The following is a 20,446-nucleotide window of genomic DNA, read 5'->3' on the forward strand; positions in this document are numbered from 1 at the left end:
TGTACATAATAAAGTGCTTTGTTTATTGATGATTAAAATGTCCCCAGCCCCCTGCCCCAGTGCCATGGGCCTTACAAGGAGGTCAGAGGGGTCCTGACCCCCCTCAGCCCTTGGGCTGGTGGGGCCAGTCCCCCCAACCCACCCCCTGGGCTCAGGCCTCTTCCCACTCCAGCCATGCTGGGAAGGTGGTGATGCGGGGGCAGTCGAGGGGTTTAAGGTGCAAAGAGTATAACAGACAAAACTGTATAAACACAATAGGAAAGAGCTTAACTAGGAAACAGGTAGCTTATGGAACCTTCCTCCCCATTTCAAAGGCAGGAATAGAGACGTTAAATGACAACGAAAAAGGATGTCCTATTAGTGCTGGCCTCGTGAGGGCAAGCGTTGGGCACAGGCTGGGTGGGGCTCTCCCGATACCCCCAACCCCGACCCCCAGGGCCTGATGAGGCAGGCTCCTCGCCCCACCCATGAGCAGAGGCGCAGGAGGGACGAGGCCGCTGGACACCAGCCAGGGGCAGGCTGTGGCCAGGCCCAGGGAGTGGCTGAGGCCTGTGCTGCCTTCCAGGAGCAGAGACAGACGCAGACACAGACGTCTCTAGCGTGGGAGATTCGGCTGGGGCAGCTGCTGAGGGATGGGCTGCTCCGTGAACAGCTGCCCTGCCCCCTGCCCCACTGATAGCACCTTGAAACCTCAGAACATCTGCCCGAGCCTGCTCCTTAGGGCCCCGGCCCCTGGGGTCCACCCATGTGCAGGGGCTCCTGGGCTGCAGTACCTGGGGGCTGATGCTGTGGGAGCCAGCCCGTCTGCCCACCCAGGGCCCGGCCCACCACACCCTGAGGCCCGGCAGCTCCTGGGGACATCTTCCCCAGGACCCAGGGCCCTCGGTGTAGCCGGGAGCAGGTCAGGGATGCCATGGGGAAAGCAAATGCCTGGGGTCCAGCCCCCGCCCGCCCCCTCCCCACAGTGCACAGCTGCAGTCAGTGCACCTCGCCACGCACGCCCACCCCACACAACACCCCCCCGCGTCCGGGCCCAAGTCCCTGCCTCGGCATCCGCAGCCCTCACGGTGGGCCCACAAGTCCTCCAAAGGGGGACGGCACCCCAACTTTTCCCCAAACCCTCCGGGATGAGGGGCGAGTGAGGGGGCCCAGGAGGGGCGGGGATGAGCAGCTGAAGGTGACCTGGGCTGGGCCTGGCCACGCCCCTCTGGCTGAGGCCTCAGCGGAGTGACCAGTCACACCTGCTCCCCAGGTCCCTCCCCACCCGTACCTGCTGCCTCCAGCGCCCCCCTCACCTGGAGGGGGATGCTGTCAAGAGTTTCCTCTCTTTTCGTTTTCCTTCACTTCCAAAAAACAAACAGACAAAAAGTAAAGGCTTCAAGGAGCCGCTGAAAGGGGGCACTTGGGAGTGAGGTGTCCTCCGCCAGCTCTGGGGGCTGCCAGCCTGCACAGCCCCCAGGGTCAGGGGCCCCGGGCAGAGCGTGTCCAGCCAACTCCAGAGGTGTTGCGCCCCCCGCCCCGCTCAACGACAACGAGTGGAGGGTCCTGGGCCCCGCGCAGCAGGCAGGCAGTTAGTTGTTGGTGTTCAGCCTCCCGCCGGGGCTGGCAGCGGTGGGGAAGAGCGGCGGCGGGGGAGGCAGGGTCTGGGGCAGCCCGGGCAGCAGGGGGAGGGCCTGGGGCGGGGCGGGGGGCAGGCCCGGGGCTGCGGGGGCGCTGTCGCCGCCGGCCAGGGGGTGGCTGACGCGGAAGCACTTCTCCTTGTGCGCCTTGAGCATGTTGGAGAAGCGGAAGCGCTGGCCGCACACGTCGCAGGGGTAGGGCTTCTCGCCGGTGTGCGTGCGCCGGTGCCGCTTCATGTTGGGCCGGCTGGTGAAGCTCTTGCCGCAGATCTCGCAGATGTACGGCTTCTCCCCTGCGGAGTGGGTGGTGATGGGCCGTGGCGAGTTGCTGGCGGGCCGCTATGCCCCCCCCCACCCCCTCCCCGGGCCAGCCTCTGGGCGTCCACGGATCCATCCATCCCGGGCCCGGCCCTGGCACTGTCGGATCCTCGCCACCTTGGGCCAGCCTGTACCAGCCTCGCCCGACCTTGGGAGGCAGGGAGGCCGGCGCTGAGCCTCCTAGCGGAGAAGGGGGCCCGGCCCGGTGTGGAGTTCCTCCCCGTGGGGCAGCCGTACCTGTGTGGGTCTTCATGTGCTCATCAAAGTACTGCTTCATGTTGAAGTCCTTGCCACACCACTGGCACATGAACTGCTTGTGGCCGATGTGGATGCTCATGTGTGACCGCAGCTGGTACTTGTACTGGAAACGCTCGTTGCAGTTCTGAGGGCGGGGTGGAGGGTGAGGGGGTGAGACCCGGTGCAGAGCAGGGAACAGCCTTCAGGGAGGGAAGTGCTGGCCGGAGACCACAGGGCTGTGGGAAGGACTCACATGGGGAGGGGCTCCTGGGCAAGGAGGTGTGGATGCAAAGGCCAGCCGAGGTGCTCCTGGGGTGGGGCAGTGCACAGGCACAGGTGGAGAGGCCATGGGCATGCAGGGCCCAGGCAGGAATGGGGCTCAGGAAGTGGGAAGAGGCCACAGCGTGGAGGGAGCCCTCATGCTTAAGGCCCTCCATCCTTCCTCCTGGTCCAAAGGCCCCCCCTCATCCCCACCTGCAGCTCCATCTCTGATCTCTCTGCCTAAGATGCTCCTTTCTCCACCTCTCCAGAAAGCCTGCCCCATGGTTCCGGCCCATGCAGACTTCCCACCCTAAACCTTCGGGGGCTGGGTTAGGGTGGGGTGGCAGGGGTGTGGGGGGAGGTGCAGGTGGGCAACCAGGTAAGGATGGAGTGGGAGGCAGACATCAAGGAGGGGCCCCTCTCTTTCTGCATCCTATACTCCAGTACCCCAACCCCTGGTTTTTAAGCAGCTGCTGCCTCTGATCCCTGCCCCGTCCAGGATGGCTCCCGGGGCAGGAGGAGAAGGGAGCTCACCTCGCATCTGAACGGCTTCTCCCCGGAGTGCTGCAGTGAGTGCACCTTGAGAGACATGCTGCGTTTGAAGGACTTCCCACAGGTCTCGCAGGTGAAGGGCATGTCCTTGGTGTGGGCTACAGGGCAGGCACCATGGCCATGACATCTCGGGGGGACCCATCTGGCTCCTCCCAGGGGACCCCTGCCTGACCACCCCCCAGATCCAGCCCAGATCCCGCCTCCCAGGGCACCACCTACCCTGGGGCCTGCCCCATAGCCTCTGTCCCCCAGGCGAGGCCCCTTCCCTCCCGGCTAGGTCTCTCTGTTTGGTCAGACAGGCATGGAGGCCCTCTTGGTTCTTTAGCCTCTGGCCTCACTCCCAAAGCTTCGGGGAAAGAGAAGGATTTCAAGTGGGACTGGCCTCGGCTCAAATCCTGGCTCAGCCACTGGCTCCCTGCATGGCCAATGTGTGCCTCAGCGAGCCTCAGCATCCTCTTCTATAAAAAGAGGGTAGAGTGGTCTTGCGCCTCCAGGGTGGCTGGGTTTTACAGAGGGTGGCACCTGTAAAGGCCTCAGCCTTGGGTCCCATGCCATCCAGAGGGAGTTAGTTACCTGCGCTCCTCCCAGAACAAACTCCAAGGAAGATCTGGGAGGAAGCAACTGGAGACACAGAGGGCCCCCCTCAGAGTTCAGAGCTGGGGAATCCAAGCCCAGGAAGGACCACCAATCCTGGGTTACCCAGCATGCTTCTGGCCGATACCTAGACCCCAGGGTCCCAGCTCCCAGTCAGTTCATGCTGGAGGCCTCTAGCACCGTCTGGTAGAGAACGGGGGTAAGGCCTGGCCAGGGCACACTGCCCCTCCTTGGCTAGCCCTCCCTAGAGCTCCAGGCCCCAAGCGGGCAAAGACGGGAGGGCCACCTGGACACCAGACTCCACTAGACTCCCACCTAGAGGGGAGGGAGAGCCATGCCCAAGGCAGCGAAGTGGCCCAAAACACACTTGGGGGCCTCCTTACCGTGTCCAGGTATGACCCCTGGGGGAGGGCTGTACTCAGAGAAGCCTGAAGCCCTATCAGAGGCACCGCTGTCCTCAGACTGAGACTGGGCCTGTGTCAGCCCATATGGCACTTCGTGTAATTTAGAAAAAGGTGCTCTGGTGGACACAGCCCCATGTCAGGATGCACAGCCTGGTTGGCAGTGTGCTAGCTGGATTCTGGTCCCCACCTGCCGTCTTGTCCAGGAGTCCTTGTGCCATGTGCAACCTGCCCAACTATGCATGGCAGCCCTGGCCCCAGAGCCTGTCCAGGACACACCTGCCACTGCAACCAGCCCCCCACCCCCTACCTCCCAGCTACGAGGGGCCTTCTCACCCCTTCATATTGCCCTTGGATTGTGAAGTGTTTCCCAGAACACCCAGCAGCTGGCCCGCTTGGACCTCAGGCTCCATCCCTCACCAGCCTGGACTTACCGACCATGTGCTTGCGCACGTGAGCCATGGTGTAGAACTTCTTCTCACAAATCTCACAGGAGAACTTCTTTTCTGCGTAGCCGTGCACAATCTTATTGTGCTCGTGGAGGGACCAGAGCTTCTTAAAAGCTTTGCCACACGTCACACACTGCGGGGTGAGAAGACTTTAGGCCCTGGGTCAGGACCATGTGACCTAGGACTAGTCACTGCCCCTCTCTGGGCCTCAGTTTCCCCACCTGAACTGTGCTGGAGAGAGAGGCCTTGATGTCCAAGGACCAGCCAGATGTGATGTTCTGAGAGCTGGGGGTGGTAACTCCCTAAATACTTACCCACCTACCCACCCACCCAGGGTGGGTCCCTCATCCTGAACTCACTAGGGTCAGGGGCCACCTCTTCCAGGAAGTCCCTCCTCTGTGCTCATTTCAACAAGGCATCTTTCTACAAAGAAGAGACACACAACTGGCTGAAGGACCACAGTGGGTGAGGAGGCTACTCGGTTCATGGAGAAGTCCCTCAGATAACAGGTCCTGGCAGAGCTGGGCCATTACCTCTGCTGCCTCCCCCTGCTGGGACCCATGCCCTGACACCATGGAGATCCCCAAGGAGACAGATTCCAAAGGACTGGGGACTGTAGGAGGTACAAGGGCCTATCAGGCAATAGACGGTGGCGGGAACCTTGAGGGCCACACTCCCCCCCTCCTCTTCTCCTGGGCCCTTGTCCTACCCATCCCTGCAGCAGGCCAGGGCTCGGGCAGAAATTGGGTCAGGGTGCCCAGGACAGAAGAGGTACAAGCGTCTTTCCCCTTCAGGAGGGAAGCTCAGGTGTGTGCGCACGGAGAGTCAAAGGGCAGCCCAGCAGGCAGGCAAGTGGGAGCGTGGGCAGGAGGGTGGGGCAGGAATCCAGGTAACCCCCAGATAACACTTTCTCCACAGGGCACTGCAATTAGCAATTAGTTCAGGCAATTAGCACCCGCCTACCTACTGCCCCCCAACCTCACTCCCAGTCAGAAAAGGCAAAAACCAGCCTGGCTGGCCCTGTGCTGCCTGCACCCTGAAAGGCCGGGCTGGCCCAGACTCAGGCTGGCTCAAGGCTTGGCAGCCAGCTCAACTCCCCTGTTTGGCCCCGGCAGCCCCTGCGCTTCCCAAACTGCTCATCCAGTCCCTTTTCCCAGGCCCAGGCCAGCTGGTACCTCCAAAGAGCTGAATGCAGGGGTTTCTTCCTGCTCCGCTGCCCCTTGCTCCTTTCAGCCTTTGCAGGAAGTGGGAAATGGCGCCCCCTTCTGGGCAAACCCCTCCTCCCCTCATCTGTCCTTTTGCGCAGTGCACAGTCTGAGAAACTATATGTGGTGGCCCTGTTGGCCTTGAGGCAGCCCAGAGATTTACTAAAACACTGACTCATCCCTCCTCAGAGCTGGCTGTCCCCCAGCCTCACGTGCTCAGACAACTCTCATCCTCTCATCCTCCCGAGTCCGGGCTCCCCTCTGCCCCTCTGGCCAAGGGTACTGTTTGTTCTACCCCTATCTGCACGTCTCTGCACGTGCTGAAGCCCAGCTCTATCCACCTCCTCCAGGAAGCTCTCCCTGACGTTATCCCTTGAGCTCTCACCACCTTGGGCTCACCCTTGGGCCTGGGCTGGTCCCACTGTCCAGGGGGCCAAGCCTGGTCTCTGCAGACTGTGTGGGCAATGCAGGCAGCAGGACACTGGGTGCCCAGGGCCCAGTTCCAGCCTGGCCCAGCCTGGCTGGCTGCCCCTGTGGGCCCCGTGAACCCACCCCGAGGCCCACCTGGATGTTGCGCTCGCAGTCTGTCTGCCGGTGCAGCAGCAGCTCGCTCTCTAGCAGGAAGCGCTTGCCGCACTGGTCGCAGATCTGCATGCGGCTGTGGGTCACGTTCATGTGCTTCTCCAGGTACCAGCGGTTGTTGAAAACACGCGGGCACTTCTGGCACGGATGGTGCTGCTTCTCCTCCAGCTTCACCTTGGCCCCCAGACCGTCAGCGGCCTGTGGCCCTCGGGCTGGGGCAGGAGCCACTCCTGCAGGTGGCTTTGGCCGCTTCCCACCCTGCCGCCCAGCCTCCTCAGGCTCAGGGAGGCCCCGGCGCCGGGCGGACCGCGTTGCCATGCGACTGTGGGGAGGGGGGTCTGCCCCGCTACCGCGGCCCCCCGGCCCCTGCCTGCCCCCCGCCCCCCCGTCCTCCTCCTCCTCCTCCCCCTCCTCCTCCTCCTCCGAGCTCTCCTGGTCCGGCTCGCTGTGCCCTTCCTCCTGGTCCTCCTCCTGGTCTGGCTCACTGTGCCCCTCCTCCTCCTCCTCCTCGTCCTCTTCTCCCTGACTGCCGCCCTCCTCCTCCTCCTCCTCCTCCTCCTCCCCTCCACTGCCACCGCCCTCCTCTTCCTCCTCCTCTTCCTCCTCCTCCTCCTCGTCGGCCTCCTCCTCCTCCGAGTGTCTCTGCAGCCCGTCCTCCCCGCCCAGCACCATGGTGGCCGGGCCTGTGGCAGCGCCCGGCTTCCCCTCGGGCCCTGTGGACACGTGCAGCGTCTGGTTGTTGAGGTTCACCTCCACGATGATCTGGGACTGCTCCCGGTGACCGTAGGCGCCGGAACCCCCAAGATCCTCCTCCAGCTCCTCCCCACCCTCCAGCTTGCACAAGCTGGCCGGGGGCCGGCCGGCCTCCTCGACACCACCCTCCTTCTCCTCCTCCTTAAAGAAGGGCTGAGCCGGCCCGATGGTGGCAGGCACCGTGCCACCTGTGGCCCCAGCCCCGTCCTCAACGCGCACCGAGTAGGGGTCAGGGCCCTCACGGGCGTAGATCTTGGGCAGGCCCGGGGTGTCGGCCTCCTGCTTGATGTCACAGTAGTAGGGCGGTGCGGCCGGGGTGCAGCTGGCGGCCGGCTGGGCAAGGGCCACGGTGCCGGGGCCCGGGGGGCCGAGGGAGCGGGCGTCCAGCAGCTCCTGGCAGGACGCGGCAATGTCGGCCATCTGCAGCAGCGAGGCGGCGCTGAGCACCTCGTGGACGTTGGCTGCGTTGACCAGCAGCTTGGACGTGTAGATGAAGTTGAGGATCTGCTGCAGGCCGCCGGGCGCCAGTGCCTCCAGGGACAGCTCCACGCGCTGCAGCTGCTTGTTCTGGGTGAAGAGCGAGTGGAAGAACTGGCTGTAGGCGGCCAGCACGCCCTTGTGGGCCGGGAAGACGCTGCGCTGGGGCACCAGCACCAGGTCCACGTCGCACAGGTCAGGCTGGAAGAGGCGCTGCTCGTTCAGGCGGCCCATCAAGCAGGCGAAGTGCAGCGCCACGTCCTCCACCAGCGAGAACTCGGCCGCCGGTGAGTCCGTCGTCTTCTCAACCAGCAACTGTGGGGCAGAGGGCACAGGTCAGGTCAAGGCCATCTGGGAGGTGGCCACCCACCCATCACTCCTGGTTCCATGTTACAGGGAAGGTGCCGAAGCCCAAGCAAGGACGAGGGGGAACCAGGATTCAAGCCCGAGTTTGCTGTTCCTCAGAGCTCAAACTCTGGTCGTGACCTTCGGAGGCCGCATGTCAGCTCCTGGGTCAGTGGTTAACTTTCCCTGGCCTCCAGCTCTTCCACTGTGAAATGGGATAAGTCGTCCCGGGAAGGGGAGGGGAAGAGGAAGAAAGGGGAAGGAAAAGGTTCGAGGGTGATCAACCACCCAGGTGGGCCAGGAACCTAGGGGTTTCCTGGGATGCGGGGCTTTTGATGCTAAAACCAGGGCTGGCCCCAGCAAACCAGGACTGGGTTGTCTCCCCAAAAGCATCCCCAGAGGCATCCCTTCAGCATTTCTGGGCCCCATGGATTCTCTCCTCCACACTCACTCACATACAAATAAAGCCAAGCCTGCCTAAGCCCAGACAGCTCAAGAACAGGTCAGGCTCACTGGCTCACTGCTCTGCCTCTGGCCACTGCACCCCTGGGGCAGCACCTGAGGGGATCCCTCAGCTCACCCACAGCGGCCCTCAAGGTCTAGGCCTGAGGCCTTGCAGAGGCAGAAAGTTTTGTGAAGAAATCCAGGCCCATGGTCCCGCTGCCCTGTTGGAGGAGGCTGGTGAGGTCCAGCTGTCCCCTCCTTCCTCAGCCAGAGCTTGGGCCAGGCTGCCGCCTGTGGCCTCAGGCCTGGCGGCAGCAGCTCCCCACCACAGAAAGGTTCTGTAGGGGCAAAGGACACAGCTGTGTTACCTGTCCACCATGCTTGAGGCAGCAGGCCCCTAAGGCTTGTCGCAAGCCCTGTTCCCTCTAGGCCCCCAGACCCCAGGTCAGGTGTGGTCCAGGCCCAGAGGTTCCGAGATGGCCTCATCTTGGAGGTCACACCACTGGGGGCTTCTGGAGCCTGAGGGAGGCCCTTGAGTCTGATGGGTCAGATTCCTAGACCCTTGGACCACACCCAGTACCTGCGAATTGCCCAAAGTAATTATTCCTGGTCGCACCACAGCGGCTTCCCCAAAAGGTGGGCAGCACAGACAGGCAGGCTGCCCAGTCCCTTGCATGGGTCCAGCGCACAGCAGATGTTCAATTAACATCTGCCGGCTATCTGCCTGGCTGGACCAGCCCCGCAGGTTCCAGGTTCTGGCCCTCCTCAGGCCCTGTCCAGCTAAGTCAGAGCCTCCTACATTTGAGGGTACCTTGCTGCACTGCAAAGACATCAGCTCCCTGACCCCTTGCACCTCTCTGGAAGCCCTGGGATGAAACCCCAGTCCTGTGCATCCACAGCCCAGCCCTCCCCTTCATGCCAGTCCTTCCGGTCACCTGAATGAGAGGATCTGCCCTGGGCCTCGGGATGAGCCTCAGGGAGCCTCCAGGGGCCACCTGCTGACAGATCTGCCCTGGGTTTCACCCTTCACATCCAGCAGCCCAGGACAGCACCCATGCTCGCTCTCTCTCTCTCTCACCACCATCTCTCTTGAGTTCTCCCCCAACGCCTCCATCCCCCCAGCCAAGAAGCCACCCATCTGCTCCTCTGTCTCAGGGCTGCTGGCCCGTCCAGGCTTGACCAATCTAACGGGGATAAGGTGCCAACCCCCTCCCATCTCCATCCACTGACTCATTCTGATTCATCTTCTGGGACCAACCCCTATTACATAGATGGGGAAACTGAGGCTCAGAATGGGAGGGTCCCACAGCAAGCAGGAGCAGAGGCCCTAGACTCTTAGCTCTGCAAAGGCCACCCAATCTGTGCTGGACTAGACACTATTCCACATGGAAGTATTTCTTGGCCTTTAATGACTTAAAAAGCAGGATGAGGCATCTGGGGACCCTCCCACCCAGGGGACCAGCTGTGCTTCCCCAGACCCCATCACCATCTCCGGCGACCTGCACCCTCCTTCCCAGAGCTGCTGCCACCTGCGAGTCAGTGAGGGGTCAGGGTGCAACTTGGCTGTAACAGGGGTTCCTCAGGGCCTCCAGGGGCCAGGCAGTGGTGGGGAAGTGGTTTGGATAAGGACTTGCCAATGTCGGACCTGTTGTGGGGTACCCACCCTAGGGCACAGGGTTCTGGTCCATTGCTCCCCCTTCACAGAATGCCCTCCAGTGCCTGCCTGCCATGGGGCAAGGGCAATGCCCGACACTTCCCTTGTGCAGATCTGGTCCCAGGATCCAGTGAGGACCCCTCTGGCCTCAGCAGGGGACGAAGGGTTAGTCTAGGGGGTAGTGCTGCCCCAAAGACTCCATTTCCAAGGCAATGCTCCCAGCTAAGCCAGCACCATCCTTGGCCCTTGAGGGGCCCAAGAACCTTACAACCAGGCAGCCTGACTGGACTTCCTTGACCGGGCACATAGATGCTGCCTAAGTCCATAACTGGCAGCCCCTCAGCAGGGCGCGGCTACCCCCTAGCCTGGTACCTCCCACACAGGGCCACCAGCTGTGTCTGCCTCTCCAGCCAGATGTGCTAGTTCCCTGAAGCTGCAGATGCCCCTCCCCATCTGGCTGTGCCAGCTGCAGCCACACACCCCACCCCCAAGTCCAGGCCAGCCCAGCTAAGATACAAGACCAGGGGAGTGGTCAGGCACTTCCGTTGCCAGGGCGTTTCATGCCCTCAACCCTCCCCCCAAGCCAGGCTGGGGGAAGGCCAGGTGCCAGGGACACCTGCCGAGGCTGCCTTACCATGGTCAGAGCCTTCTACTCCTAAGGGGTACCCTGCCGAACTGTCACGAAACCACCAGCTTCCTACCCTGCCCTGGCATCTCCCTGGAGGCCCTAGGATGAAACCTGGGCGTCCATCTGCACACCCTACTCCCATGTCAATCCTTCCATCGCTGGGCAGCAGTGGGTGGGCCCAGACTGAACAAGGGGGCACAGGCTCATGACTTCCAGCCTCCTCCTTTTAGGGAGGAGGTGTCTATGCCAGCCTCCTCTCAACTCAGGCCATCCGTCCTTTCCGAGAAACAGGCCCAGAGAGGGCGGGAGACCGGCCCAAGGTCACACAGGAGTTTGGACCTGAGCTGCAGGCGTCCCCCACATTCCGCTCGGCCCAGGAGCCCCGAATCCCCAGGCAGGGCGTCTCCAGCGCCCACGTGGCCCAAGGCCCAAGCGGGAATCCGACCTCCTCCCTCCCCCCATCACCCAGTCCGAGGGCGGTGCCGTCCCGGGCTCAGAGAAGCGCCCCCCTCCGCCAGTGCCTAGCAGGACCTCAGCCTCTCGCGCCCGGGCCCCAACCCCAGGAATTTAACCCCTTCCCCGCCGACGGCCGCGTCAGAGCGCCGCATTCCCAGCCCGCAAGGACCCAGAGAAGGGGTCGGGGAGACCCAGAGAGGGGTAAGATCCCTCACATCCCTCCATCCCGAGCCGGCCGGCCGTGCGCTCCAGAGGGCAGAGCGGGCAGGTGGGCGGATAAGCGGGGGGACAGGCAGGGCCTTGCGTACCATGGTGCCGTGGCGCTGGGGGCTCACAGGGCCCCGCGGGATCGCGCTGCCCCCGGCGGCCGGGCCGGGGCCGCTCCATGAAGCGCCGCGCTGGGGGCCGCCCCCGCGCAGGGCCCCGCGACCATGGCCCCCGGGGGCGCGGCCGGGCGGGCGGAGGCGCAGGGCCGCGGCGAGTCCAGCCGCCGAGCAGCTGCGGCCCCAGAGCCTCGGGCGCGGCGGGCGGGGGGCGCGGGGCGCCGATTGGAGCCCGCGCGTCAGCTGGGGCCGCCGTCTGGACGCTTAAAGGGCCAGGCCGCCCTGCGCGCCGGCGGGGGTCGCGGACACGCGTGGTGCGAGCCGTCCCGGTGCAGCCCGCCCCTCCTCGGGCCGCCGGGCCCCCTGGCCAGGACCCGTCGCTCCTATCCTAGCGGACGGACCCCGGCCTCACTCTCCCGCGGCGAGCCCCCTTTCCTCCGGGAAGTTCGTCTGGGAGTCTAACCTCGGTGTCCTCCAGCTGCGCCACAGAGGCGGGGTCGGAGTAGTAGGCGGCCCTGAAATCGGGAAGCTGGGCCCTCCTGCCCCCCGCCCCCCAGCCCCCCCCCCGCCTCCCCCCGCCGCAATCAGCTGCAGAAAAGGCTTACACCTGCTCCCCTGAGCGACCTCACACCGAGGGACCGAACCCCCGTATCCTAGCCGCGTCACCATCCCCACCCTCTGGCCTGGGCTGCTCAGACTTTAGGGTGAGTCTAGGATCTCCAACTAGCCTGGCCGCCCCCCGCCCCCGCCCCACCCCAGGACAGCTCAGGGTTTGTTTGGTTCTGTGCCTCCAGGACCTGGTTCTGGTCGACCCCTACCTGGTGGCTGCCTCTGGCTGCCCAGGGCCGCCCAGAGCAGGAGATGCGAGAACCTGTACCGCAGCTGCACTGATGAAATCCTTTAATGTGACAGGCCCACAGGCCCAGGTCCCACTGTGTCCCCCAGCCGTGTGGCCTGATGGCTGCTGAGAGGCCGCCTTGCTCCGTCTCTGCTGGGGAGATGCAGCCAGGCCTGCGGAATGCTGCTCTGGCATGGACACCAGTGGGGGCTGGGGGCTGGCTGTGCTGGCAGGAGGCTGCAAAGGAACACTGCCAGGCTGAGCAGGCAGCAGGGTGGGGACCACAGGGTGCTGGGCCTGGCAGGGTCTAGGTGGTGGCTGGGCCGCCATTGTGGCAAGGGGGCCTCTCGTATGGCCCATGTCATCATTCAGATGCCTTTCTGTGCCCCCAACTCCAAGCTGATGGCTGCCCCATCTTTGGTCACTCTCACATTGCCCCCATCTGCAGTACCACAGAGCATCCCCCATCCCTCCGCTCACATGTGCACTTGTGCTTACACACCCGCCCATGCCTGGCTGTAGCAGTGTCCCCTGAGTACGCCACCTTACTCATGAGTGGGCAGGGACTCTGGGGCCTGTTCAAAGTGACTTGGTTCTGGGTGCCAGGGAAGGAAATGGAGCAGAGGCCAAGATCCCCGGCAGGCGCCATCCTGTAGTCTGATGTCTGTCCTGTGAAACTACAAGGGCCTCCCCTGAGGCCGGGATGGGTAGGCCCTTAAGACAGGGCCATCCCAGGGCCAGGGAGAAAACATCTCACGGGCCAAGATGGGGGTGACCGAAGAGCGCCAAGAGAAAGAGGAGGAAAACACATGGCCAGATGGAGGGTGAGGAAAGACCCTGGTGGAAAAAGAGATGGGAAGAGAGGAAGGGGCACAGATGGGGACATGCCCCCAGAGAAGGCCACTGCAGACATCGCCGTGGTGGGTGCAGAGACAGCTGGCTCAGCTCCCAAAGACCTCAAGCTGAGGCCGGGCCAGAGCAGCCTGCATGCCTGACCAGCCCATCACCTCAGGGCTGCCTTCCACTTCTTCCTCCATCCCAACCCACTTCCTCTTCTGACTCAGTGGATCCTTGCACGGGCCTGGGAGGTGGTAAGAGAGGAACTGTGTACCCATTGGTGGGATAAGGACAGTGAAGGTACAGCAGGACAGATCACACAGCAAGACACCAGCGTCAGAAGCCAAGAAAAGGGAGGCTGGAGCAGTCTCCCCCGCAGGGTGGGAGGAGCCTGGCAGAGAGGGCTGTACAGGACACTCCCCGGCCCACTTCCCAGCCAAGGTTTGGCAGGGGGTGTGGCCAGCGTGACCAAGGTAGGGCTGCTGGCCCTTTTGGGATTGGCCTTGGTTGCAGCAGTCAAGCCAAAGGAGGGGCTGGAGGTTGGGTGAAAAGGGAGGGAATGGGGGCTCAGTCTTCCTGAAGACCCCAGCTGTTCCCTTTTCTTCTCTGGCCTACAGCCCATCTACTGTGGGAACCCCAGGACAGAGCCAGCTCTGGGAGAGGCTACTGGCACTTGGGTCACATGAGACTTGGCAGGAAGGCACTGTGTGAAGAGCTCAATCTGGTGGGCTCAAATGGGGCTGCTCAGAGCTGAGGACTGAAAGTTGAGTAACACTAGGGCAAAAGGAGAGGAAGGGAACTCCAGGCAGAGAGAACAGCACCTGCACAGGCAGGAAGGGAGGGTATAGTTAAACATCTGCAGGGAACTAGAGGTGATTTGATGTAGCCGAATCCAGATTCTCGTCTGGTGGGAGTGGCCGGATGGAGATAGGCAGAATTGTTCTCTTGGCCTTGGAAAGGGTCATGCCACAGGATCTTCCCCTCAGGGTTGGTCAAGGCAGGCTTTCTGGAGGGTGTAGGGTGGGACCAGTTATCGGGGAGGGGGATCCCAGGCCAGAATCGCATGCCACAGGGGCAAGCCAGGAGTCTGGAGACAAGGGCAGGGCTGGAGGATCCTCAGACACTTGGGACTGGGTGCTGGCAAGGTCGGCAGAGCCACACCCCTGCCTCTAGAGGCCAGCTCATGGGTTTTCTCACAACTTCCCTAAGCTTCTAGACCAAATTTCTCTCCCAGTTCGGAGAGGAGGAAGAGACCCAAACCATGCTGTGGGGCAGCACATGTGTGCGTGTGCGCAGAGCAGGGCTCAGCCTCCCTAGGCGGGGCATGGAGCTGGTTAACTGTGACGGGGGAGGGAGCGAAGAGTGGGCAGGGCCAGAAAACAGAAAGGGACATCGCAGCATGGGGCTGGTGGGGTGGCAGGGAAGTTCCACCTACCTACTAGGTGCTGACCCAGGGCTCTGCAGGGTCGGGCAGCACGGATCTCTGGGTGTGGGGTTGGAGGCGAGGGGTGGATTGCTCCTGTCCTGAGCTCAGCACTAACAGGCTACAGCTGTAGGGGGGTGGGGACCTAATTCAAACCAGCAGGTTGCCCAGTTCCCTCCCAGAGCATAAACGTCATGGCCTAGGCATTCAGGGCCTCCCTGGCATCTACCAGGATCCTCTCCCACCCTGCTGGTTCAAGGGGCCCTGGGCCTCTCACTAGTGACTGAGCCTGGCCCTCCCTGTGAAACTTGCGGGACAAGCACTCTGATCTTGGAGGCAAGCCCAGGGGCTAGTGTCCCTGAACAATGTGTGTTTAGTTCCAAGCATTTAATCCTCACCACTCCTAAGATAGAGGAGCCCTTAGTATGAGGAGTTGTATTATAAAGGTCAAGCAATTTACCTAGCTATCCGCCTAGAAGTGTCAGAGTGGAACTTGAACCCAGGCAGTCTGACTCAGGCCCCAAACCCTTAAGGACTGTGCCATAGAATAGTTGCTCATAGAGGTCTTTAATTTCTTCAAAATAAAATCAGATTGGGCCAGTGGGATCCTTCTTGGTCTTTCTCTGGGAATCTGGCCTGGTGGTAGAGGTTTTAGTTGCAGGAGACCCTGGGGGACCTGAGACTGGGAAGTTCCAGCCCAGAGCCCGATCCCGTGGGCTCTCTGGGAGGCTGATTCATCTCCAGACCGGCCCAGGAAGGGCCGAGCACCCCGGTTCTCATGTCTGGTTGCACCCTTTTTCGGGGTTTATGAGCTGAGAGACTGACAGTCTGAGGACCATTAGCCTCATGTTGCAGAAGAGGGCCAGGCCTCCAGATGCAGAACGCAGGTGTCCGTCCTGAGAGCTTGGGTCACATTTTCTACCCCGATGTCCTCGGGACTCTAGGCTGGCGGAAGAGACGCAACCCCACCCAGGCTAGTCTGGGTCCTGCCGACTATGAAACTCGGCTCAGTCTCTGGAGCTGGAGTTCGATAGCTGTAGGTGGTGAACAGTGGGTCTGGGGTCTCCAAGTGGCAGAAGTGCTTGGCCCAAGCTTCGTGTAGCCCCACTGGAGGCCTTCTGATTTACGGGGAGCAGAGCAGGCAGGGGCGATGGAGCACTACCTCTACCTTCTACTGAAATCTTTTTTTTTTTAACATCTTTATCGGAGTATAATTGCTTTACAATGGTGTGTGAGTTTCTGCTTTATAACAAAGTGAATCAGTTATACATATACATATGTTCCCATATCTCTTCCCTCTTGCATCTTTAAAGAAAACCGTCCACGAGAGCCTCTTGCTCCTTTGTGTGTGTTGCCCGGGTGGGCTTTCCTTGCCGCACGCTCATCAGGCACTGACTGGAGCTGCCTAGGGTCTGTCTGCAAGAGTGCACGCGGTCTTCTTCCGGGGTGCCAGCTCTTCTCCCTGACCTTTACAGCGTCAAAGAACTTCTCCCTGCTGAGCAGGAGTCCTCTTGGCACTCTGCCCAGTTCACTCTTATCACCAGTGCCTCATGGGATTCACCTCTCCCTCTGGGCAGTGGCAGAGTGGATTCCCTCTCCCAAAGACCAGCCGTCTGAGCCCAGGCTCTTCCCACGTGAGCCATGGCTTCCAGCCCCTCACCTGGCCACACAGTTTGTGTCACTCACTCTGCACCGGTGAAGCCTCCTTTCGCTTCCCTAGCCAGTGTTCATGGTCACTCGTGAGAGGGGCATTTCCCCTGAATTCTCTTGCCAGCTAATTCAGAATAGAAAAAACCAGTCTTTGACACGTTTCCTCCCAATACTGCCCAGCTGATCAAGACGATCACTATCAGAATTTGATTAAAGATCCTTGTGTTCTCTAAAAAATGGCACCCTAAAGGAACCTCACTTGGGGATTTCCCTACAGCAAACCGACTCTACAATTTTAAATTTTAAGGCAACACATCCAGATTTGCCTGTTTTCAGGAACTGCCGGACTTGGGGGTTTAGTGTTAACTTTGAAAACTGAACCTCTGCCAATCTTACTGTGTGAGGTTATGTTGTATTCACTAAGAAAGTACAAATCCCTTTGAGTTCTGAGGAGAATAAAGTTAATTGTACTTGTCCTGCAAATTCTCATGTGGATGCTAAAAATATCACCATGAATGTTTTCTCCAGGAGAGAGTGCTATGTGCCTGCCTGGGGAACCACTGTTAGGGAGGGAAGGTGGAGGCTGCAGGTGGCGTAGCAGGTAAACATGCTGTCCCTAGGCAGCATCTCACAGATGGGCGGGGGGACGTATTCCCTCCTCAGCAAAGGCATCTGTTATATGCAGGTCACCTCAGCTGGATGACAACAGAGCCTGGAAGAAACGTGGAGTTGGCAGGGGAAGGAAGACCAAGCACCATCAATGGTTCTCTGCGTAGGTGAACATTTCTGCCTGAAGTTCTCTCTAGCTCCACCTCGTGCCCTACCACTAATACTCGGCCAGAAGACGAAAACAAGCCACAGACAGATTAGATGAAGTCTCTTCACTGGCTGGGTCAGCAAGGAGACTCAGTGTCTCCTTTTCCATTTCAGAAAGACTATTTGAAGTCTGGATGAATAAAGAAGGATGAAACATGCACAGACTCAAACTTAGACTAAGTATATATTTTAATTTCTACAAGGCCCCCCTTTCCAGTTTTAGGGAAATTTAAATGAAGTGTATACAAATCAGACATTACCAATATGTACAAAAGTATTTTCTACAGTTTTTGAACAATACCAGCTATATCATATTTCATTTGCAGTAAACAGGACATTACAAAAACAGTCCAATAATGCATTGTCTATTAAGAAGCACAATACACATAATTCAATTTTATTAAAAAATAATTTAAAATACAGAACAATCCCCTTTATGAAGAAAAGCTATTTCTGTAGTCCATTCAGTAAACACACAAGTTGAATGCTGCAGCTGAGGGCTGTTCTTTTCCATAGAGAAAACAAACGAGGCTTCTAGGGCCCACCTTTTCAGGGTAAAATTCTACCCACAGCACAACAGGCGAAGTTATTGCCTGTGGGAGGCAGAATTCTAAAATGTCCCTCCCCCTATTTCATGTCCCAATCCCAGGAACCTGTAAATGTGATACCACTTCTGTGACTATGTTCTGTGGCACAGCTGACCTTAATATAGGGAGACTATCTCAGTGGGCTTGATCAAATCACACGAACCTTAAAACAGAGGAGGAAGGGAGAGAGACCTGAAGCATGAGAAGAAGGCCTCGATGGGCCATTGCTGGTTTGAAGACGGAGGGAAGCACACAAGAAGGAATGCGAGCAGCCTTAAGGAGCCGAGAAAGAGGACCCGGGCTGACAGCCAGCAAGGAACTGAATACTGCTAACAACCTGAATGAACTTGGAAGCAGATTCTTTCCCAGAGCCTCCATAAAGGAATGCTGCCCTGCTGACCCTTGATTTCAGCCTTGTGAGACCCTGAGCAGAGAATCCAGCCATACTGTGCTGGACTCAGGAGCTACAGAACTGTAAGCTAAGAAATGAGTGCTGCTTTAAGCTGCAAAGTTTGGGGTCATTTGTTACACAGCAATAGAAAACGAATACACTGACCAAAGGTAACTCTTCTTAACGTAATTAGATTTGGCAGTTTTTGTTTGGGTTCTAAATGCAGTTTCTTTCCACTGCGTATTATTAAAGCAATATTCTCCTCTGCAGGCAACTTTTGAAAACCCTTCATATGATCACACGTTGTTTTGTATTCACTATCAAGTATGTTTGTTTGACTTAGGTCCTATTTTCTAATGTATTCTCATCTATCAACTTGGCAAACAACTGGCCACTTAACCCTGTTTATGAACCTTTTATGGGTGATGGTTTTAATATATCCAAGGTCACCCCTCCATCCATCAGGGGTGGTCAGATCCCTCCAACTGAGGGCTCTTTCCCACTTCCCAAGTACACCAGGCAAGCCCTGGGGTAGGATCGCACAGAGTTCTGCATCAAACATCCAATATGAATTTCTTCTGCATAACTGGATTAAACTGGCACTAAGGTGATTAAGTACACTTGGGGAAAAAACTCAAACTAAAGGTTAAAAAAAATCTCACCAGTTTTTACAGGTCAAATCATTTTTGCAGGAACCACCCAAGACTGTGAAAGTGTGTAATCTATGCAGTACTGCACACCCCGATTCCCTGTCTGTTGTCGTAGGTTTACCATCTCACACAAGGCTTCACTGAGTCAGTGCAGGCCACTGAAACAGGGAAACATGCTGGCGGGTGCGGAGAACGGTTCAACTGCTCTTGCATCTGCCTCTTACTTGAAAGACTTAAAAGTAAAGCCCTGCAAAATGTGCCCAGGATGGTGGCAGGGAGATCTTGGTGTTACTTTTGAAGTCCACTCTCCAATCAACTCCTCCAGGGGCACACGCATCAGTTCTGTGCAGCAGACCCCAGTGGCCACACAACCCCATGCCAATCCTGCCCGCTCCATGGCCCCCAGCCCACACCTGTGCTTGAGAGAGGCCCTCCAAATATTTAAAGTGAATAGAGCTTAGAAGGACCCATGTTTGGTGCCAATGAATTTTAAAAAATTCATTTCTCTCTCTGATGGAATTCCAATGTACAGTATATAAGAATAATGCACCAAAAGGTACCAAACACCAAAGCATAAACTGGAATAGAATTGTTTTTTTACAAACCGAACTTCTGATAGTATTTATTAAAAAGCACATAAAACATTAGGGCTTTAGAGACAGTGCAGGTATTTATAGTTAAGGCTGATTTACTCTTCTTAACCTCACCCGCCAGCCTGAAATAATACAGTGAGCTGTATGGTGACTACTTTCCTGATCCTCTGAGACAACAAAGAAGTAAGGAATGAATTAAGAACCCCAGAGCCACTGCCTTATACTCCTGGCTACCATTAGTATCAATTCTGGGCAGTTTGTTTTTAAGAGCACACATGTATAAGGTTCTGTGTAATTGGTATATAAGTATTTGGTCACCTTTCACAGTTCTCCTTCACAGTTCTATGCTTGGCAGCATATATGCTAAGACCTTAAAAACGGGCAAAAAGAATCTGTGTTCTAAGAAATACATGAGATGGAGAGAAATAATCTAGCTAAAATAATATTGCAAATCATATTTAAATTTCATGATTTCTTGATTCAAGAAAATGAAATTCATTTCCATAGTTGGCTACTGTAAAATGTGGCATACAAATATTTTTAGGAGACATATCTGTATTTTAAATTCTACGCACATGTAAATGAACAAATAACAGTAAGTGTCTATTTTTCAACTTCATCTCTAATATTGAAATAGAACAACAGACTGCCATTAAGTTTCGCAGACTTTTAAGTTACCAGATATTTACAAATAAGATATAATTTGTATCAAAAAAAGGGGACACTTTCAACTATATCTGCTGCTTTCACTGGGACTCCGATGATGAGAGTAACTTCGGTCACTTTCACTGTCAGAGCCATAAGATCTACAACTCCTGTATAACAAAACAAAAACAGAAATACCTTTTAATTGTCAACCCTTTGAATTCCTCTTGTAGCTTCTTTTTTGATATGAGTGGCCTGAAAGCAAGTGGCTTGAAGAGGCACAGCAGTGGGTTGGCGAGTGGGGTACTGACTGTGGCAATACTGTGGACTTTTCAAAGATGTCAATGACAGATGGTGGTAATACCGAGGTTAAGATAAAATAAAGAAACTTCTTGGGGAATTACTTGAAATCCACTCATATATGTGAGAATAATTTTCCATGTTACCCAAAATGAACATCAATATTTAATCAGACTGAGGAAGTAAGGGAAAAAAGGCCCACAAAGAGAGTTTCATTAAAAGACAAGGAAATCAAAATAAAATCAAAATGGGAGCCCAATGAGGGGTGAGGCTGAGGTGGGGCAGGGACAGGACCACTGGGAGAGTGAGTCAAGAAGACTTGGTTATGATCACCATTCAGTTATTTCGAAAAATATTCACAGAGAGCCAGTCACTTTGCTAGATGCAAAGGGCACACACAGAGTAGACTATGTAGAGT

The 20,446-nt window shown here is 57.8% G+C and overlaps 2 protein-coding genes and 1 long non-coding RNA gene across 14 annotated transcripts in view; 1 reads left to right on the forward strand and 2 right to left on the reverse strand.

Moving 5' to 3' along the window:
- ZBTB47 (zinc finger and BTB domain containing 47) lies at positions 1-12,277 on the reverse strand. 7 transcript variants are annotated; one of them, XM_082412816.1, is made up of 7 exons: positions 11,284-11,779; positions 6,201-7,763; positions 4,417-4,564; positions 2,970-3,014; positions 2,428-2,483; positions 2,175-2,319; positions 1-1,912 (listed from the first exon to the last, which is right to left on the reverse strand). In XM_082412816.1, the coding sequence occupies exons 1-7, from the start codon at positions 11,284-11,286 to the stop codon at positions 1,572-1,574; spliced, it is 2,301 nt and encodes a 766-aa protein (XP_082268942.1). In that variant the 5' UTR covers positions 11,287-11,779; the 3' UTR covers positions 1-1,571. The 7 variants fall into 7 exon arrangements, 6 of the variants coding, with proteins under 6 accessions (XP_082268942.1, XP_082268944.1, XP_082268941.1 ...); XR_014250775.1 differs by having other exon boundaries at positions 1,776-1,912; positions 2,970-3,085; positions 11,284-11,780; XM_082412818.1 differs by lacking the exons at positions 2,428-2,483; positions 11,284-11,779 and adding an exon at positions 12,117-12,277 and having other exon boundaries at positions 2,970-3,085.
- LOC309637807 lies at positions 8,597-17,020 on the forward strand. The gene is made up of 2 exons (XR_014250824.1): positions 8,597-11,176; positions 16,732-17,020. It is a non-coding gene; the product is annotated as an uncharacterized lncRNA (long non-coding RNA).
- Positions 17,021-17,033: 13 nt separating this feature from the next.
- Positions 17,034-20,446, reverse strand: part of NKTR (natural killer cell triggering receptor) — a 52,218-nt gene continuing 48,805 nt past the window's right edge. For all 6 annotated transcript variants that reach the window (XM_082412738.1, XM_082412731.1, XM_082412739.1 and 3 more), the window contains one exon: positions 17,034-19,898. In XM_082412738.1, coding sequence (XP_082268864.1) covers positions 19,811-19,898 — 88 coding nt within the window. In that variant the 3' untranslated portion in view covers positions 17,034-19,810. The remainder of the gene's footprint in view (positions 19,899-20,446) is intronic.

The sequence above is a fragment of the Balaenoptera physalus genome (assembly GCF_965194825.1).
Source record: "Balaenoptera physalus genome assembly, chromosome: 11".
Lineage (NCBI taxonomy): Eukaryota > Metazoa > Chordata > Mammalia > Artiodactyla > Balaenopteridae > Balaenoptera > Balaenoptera physalus.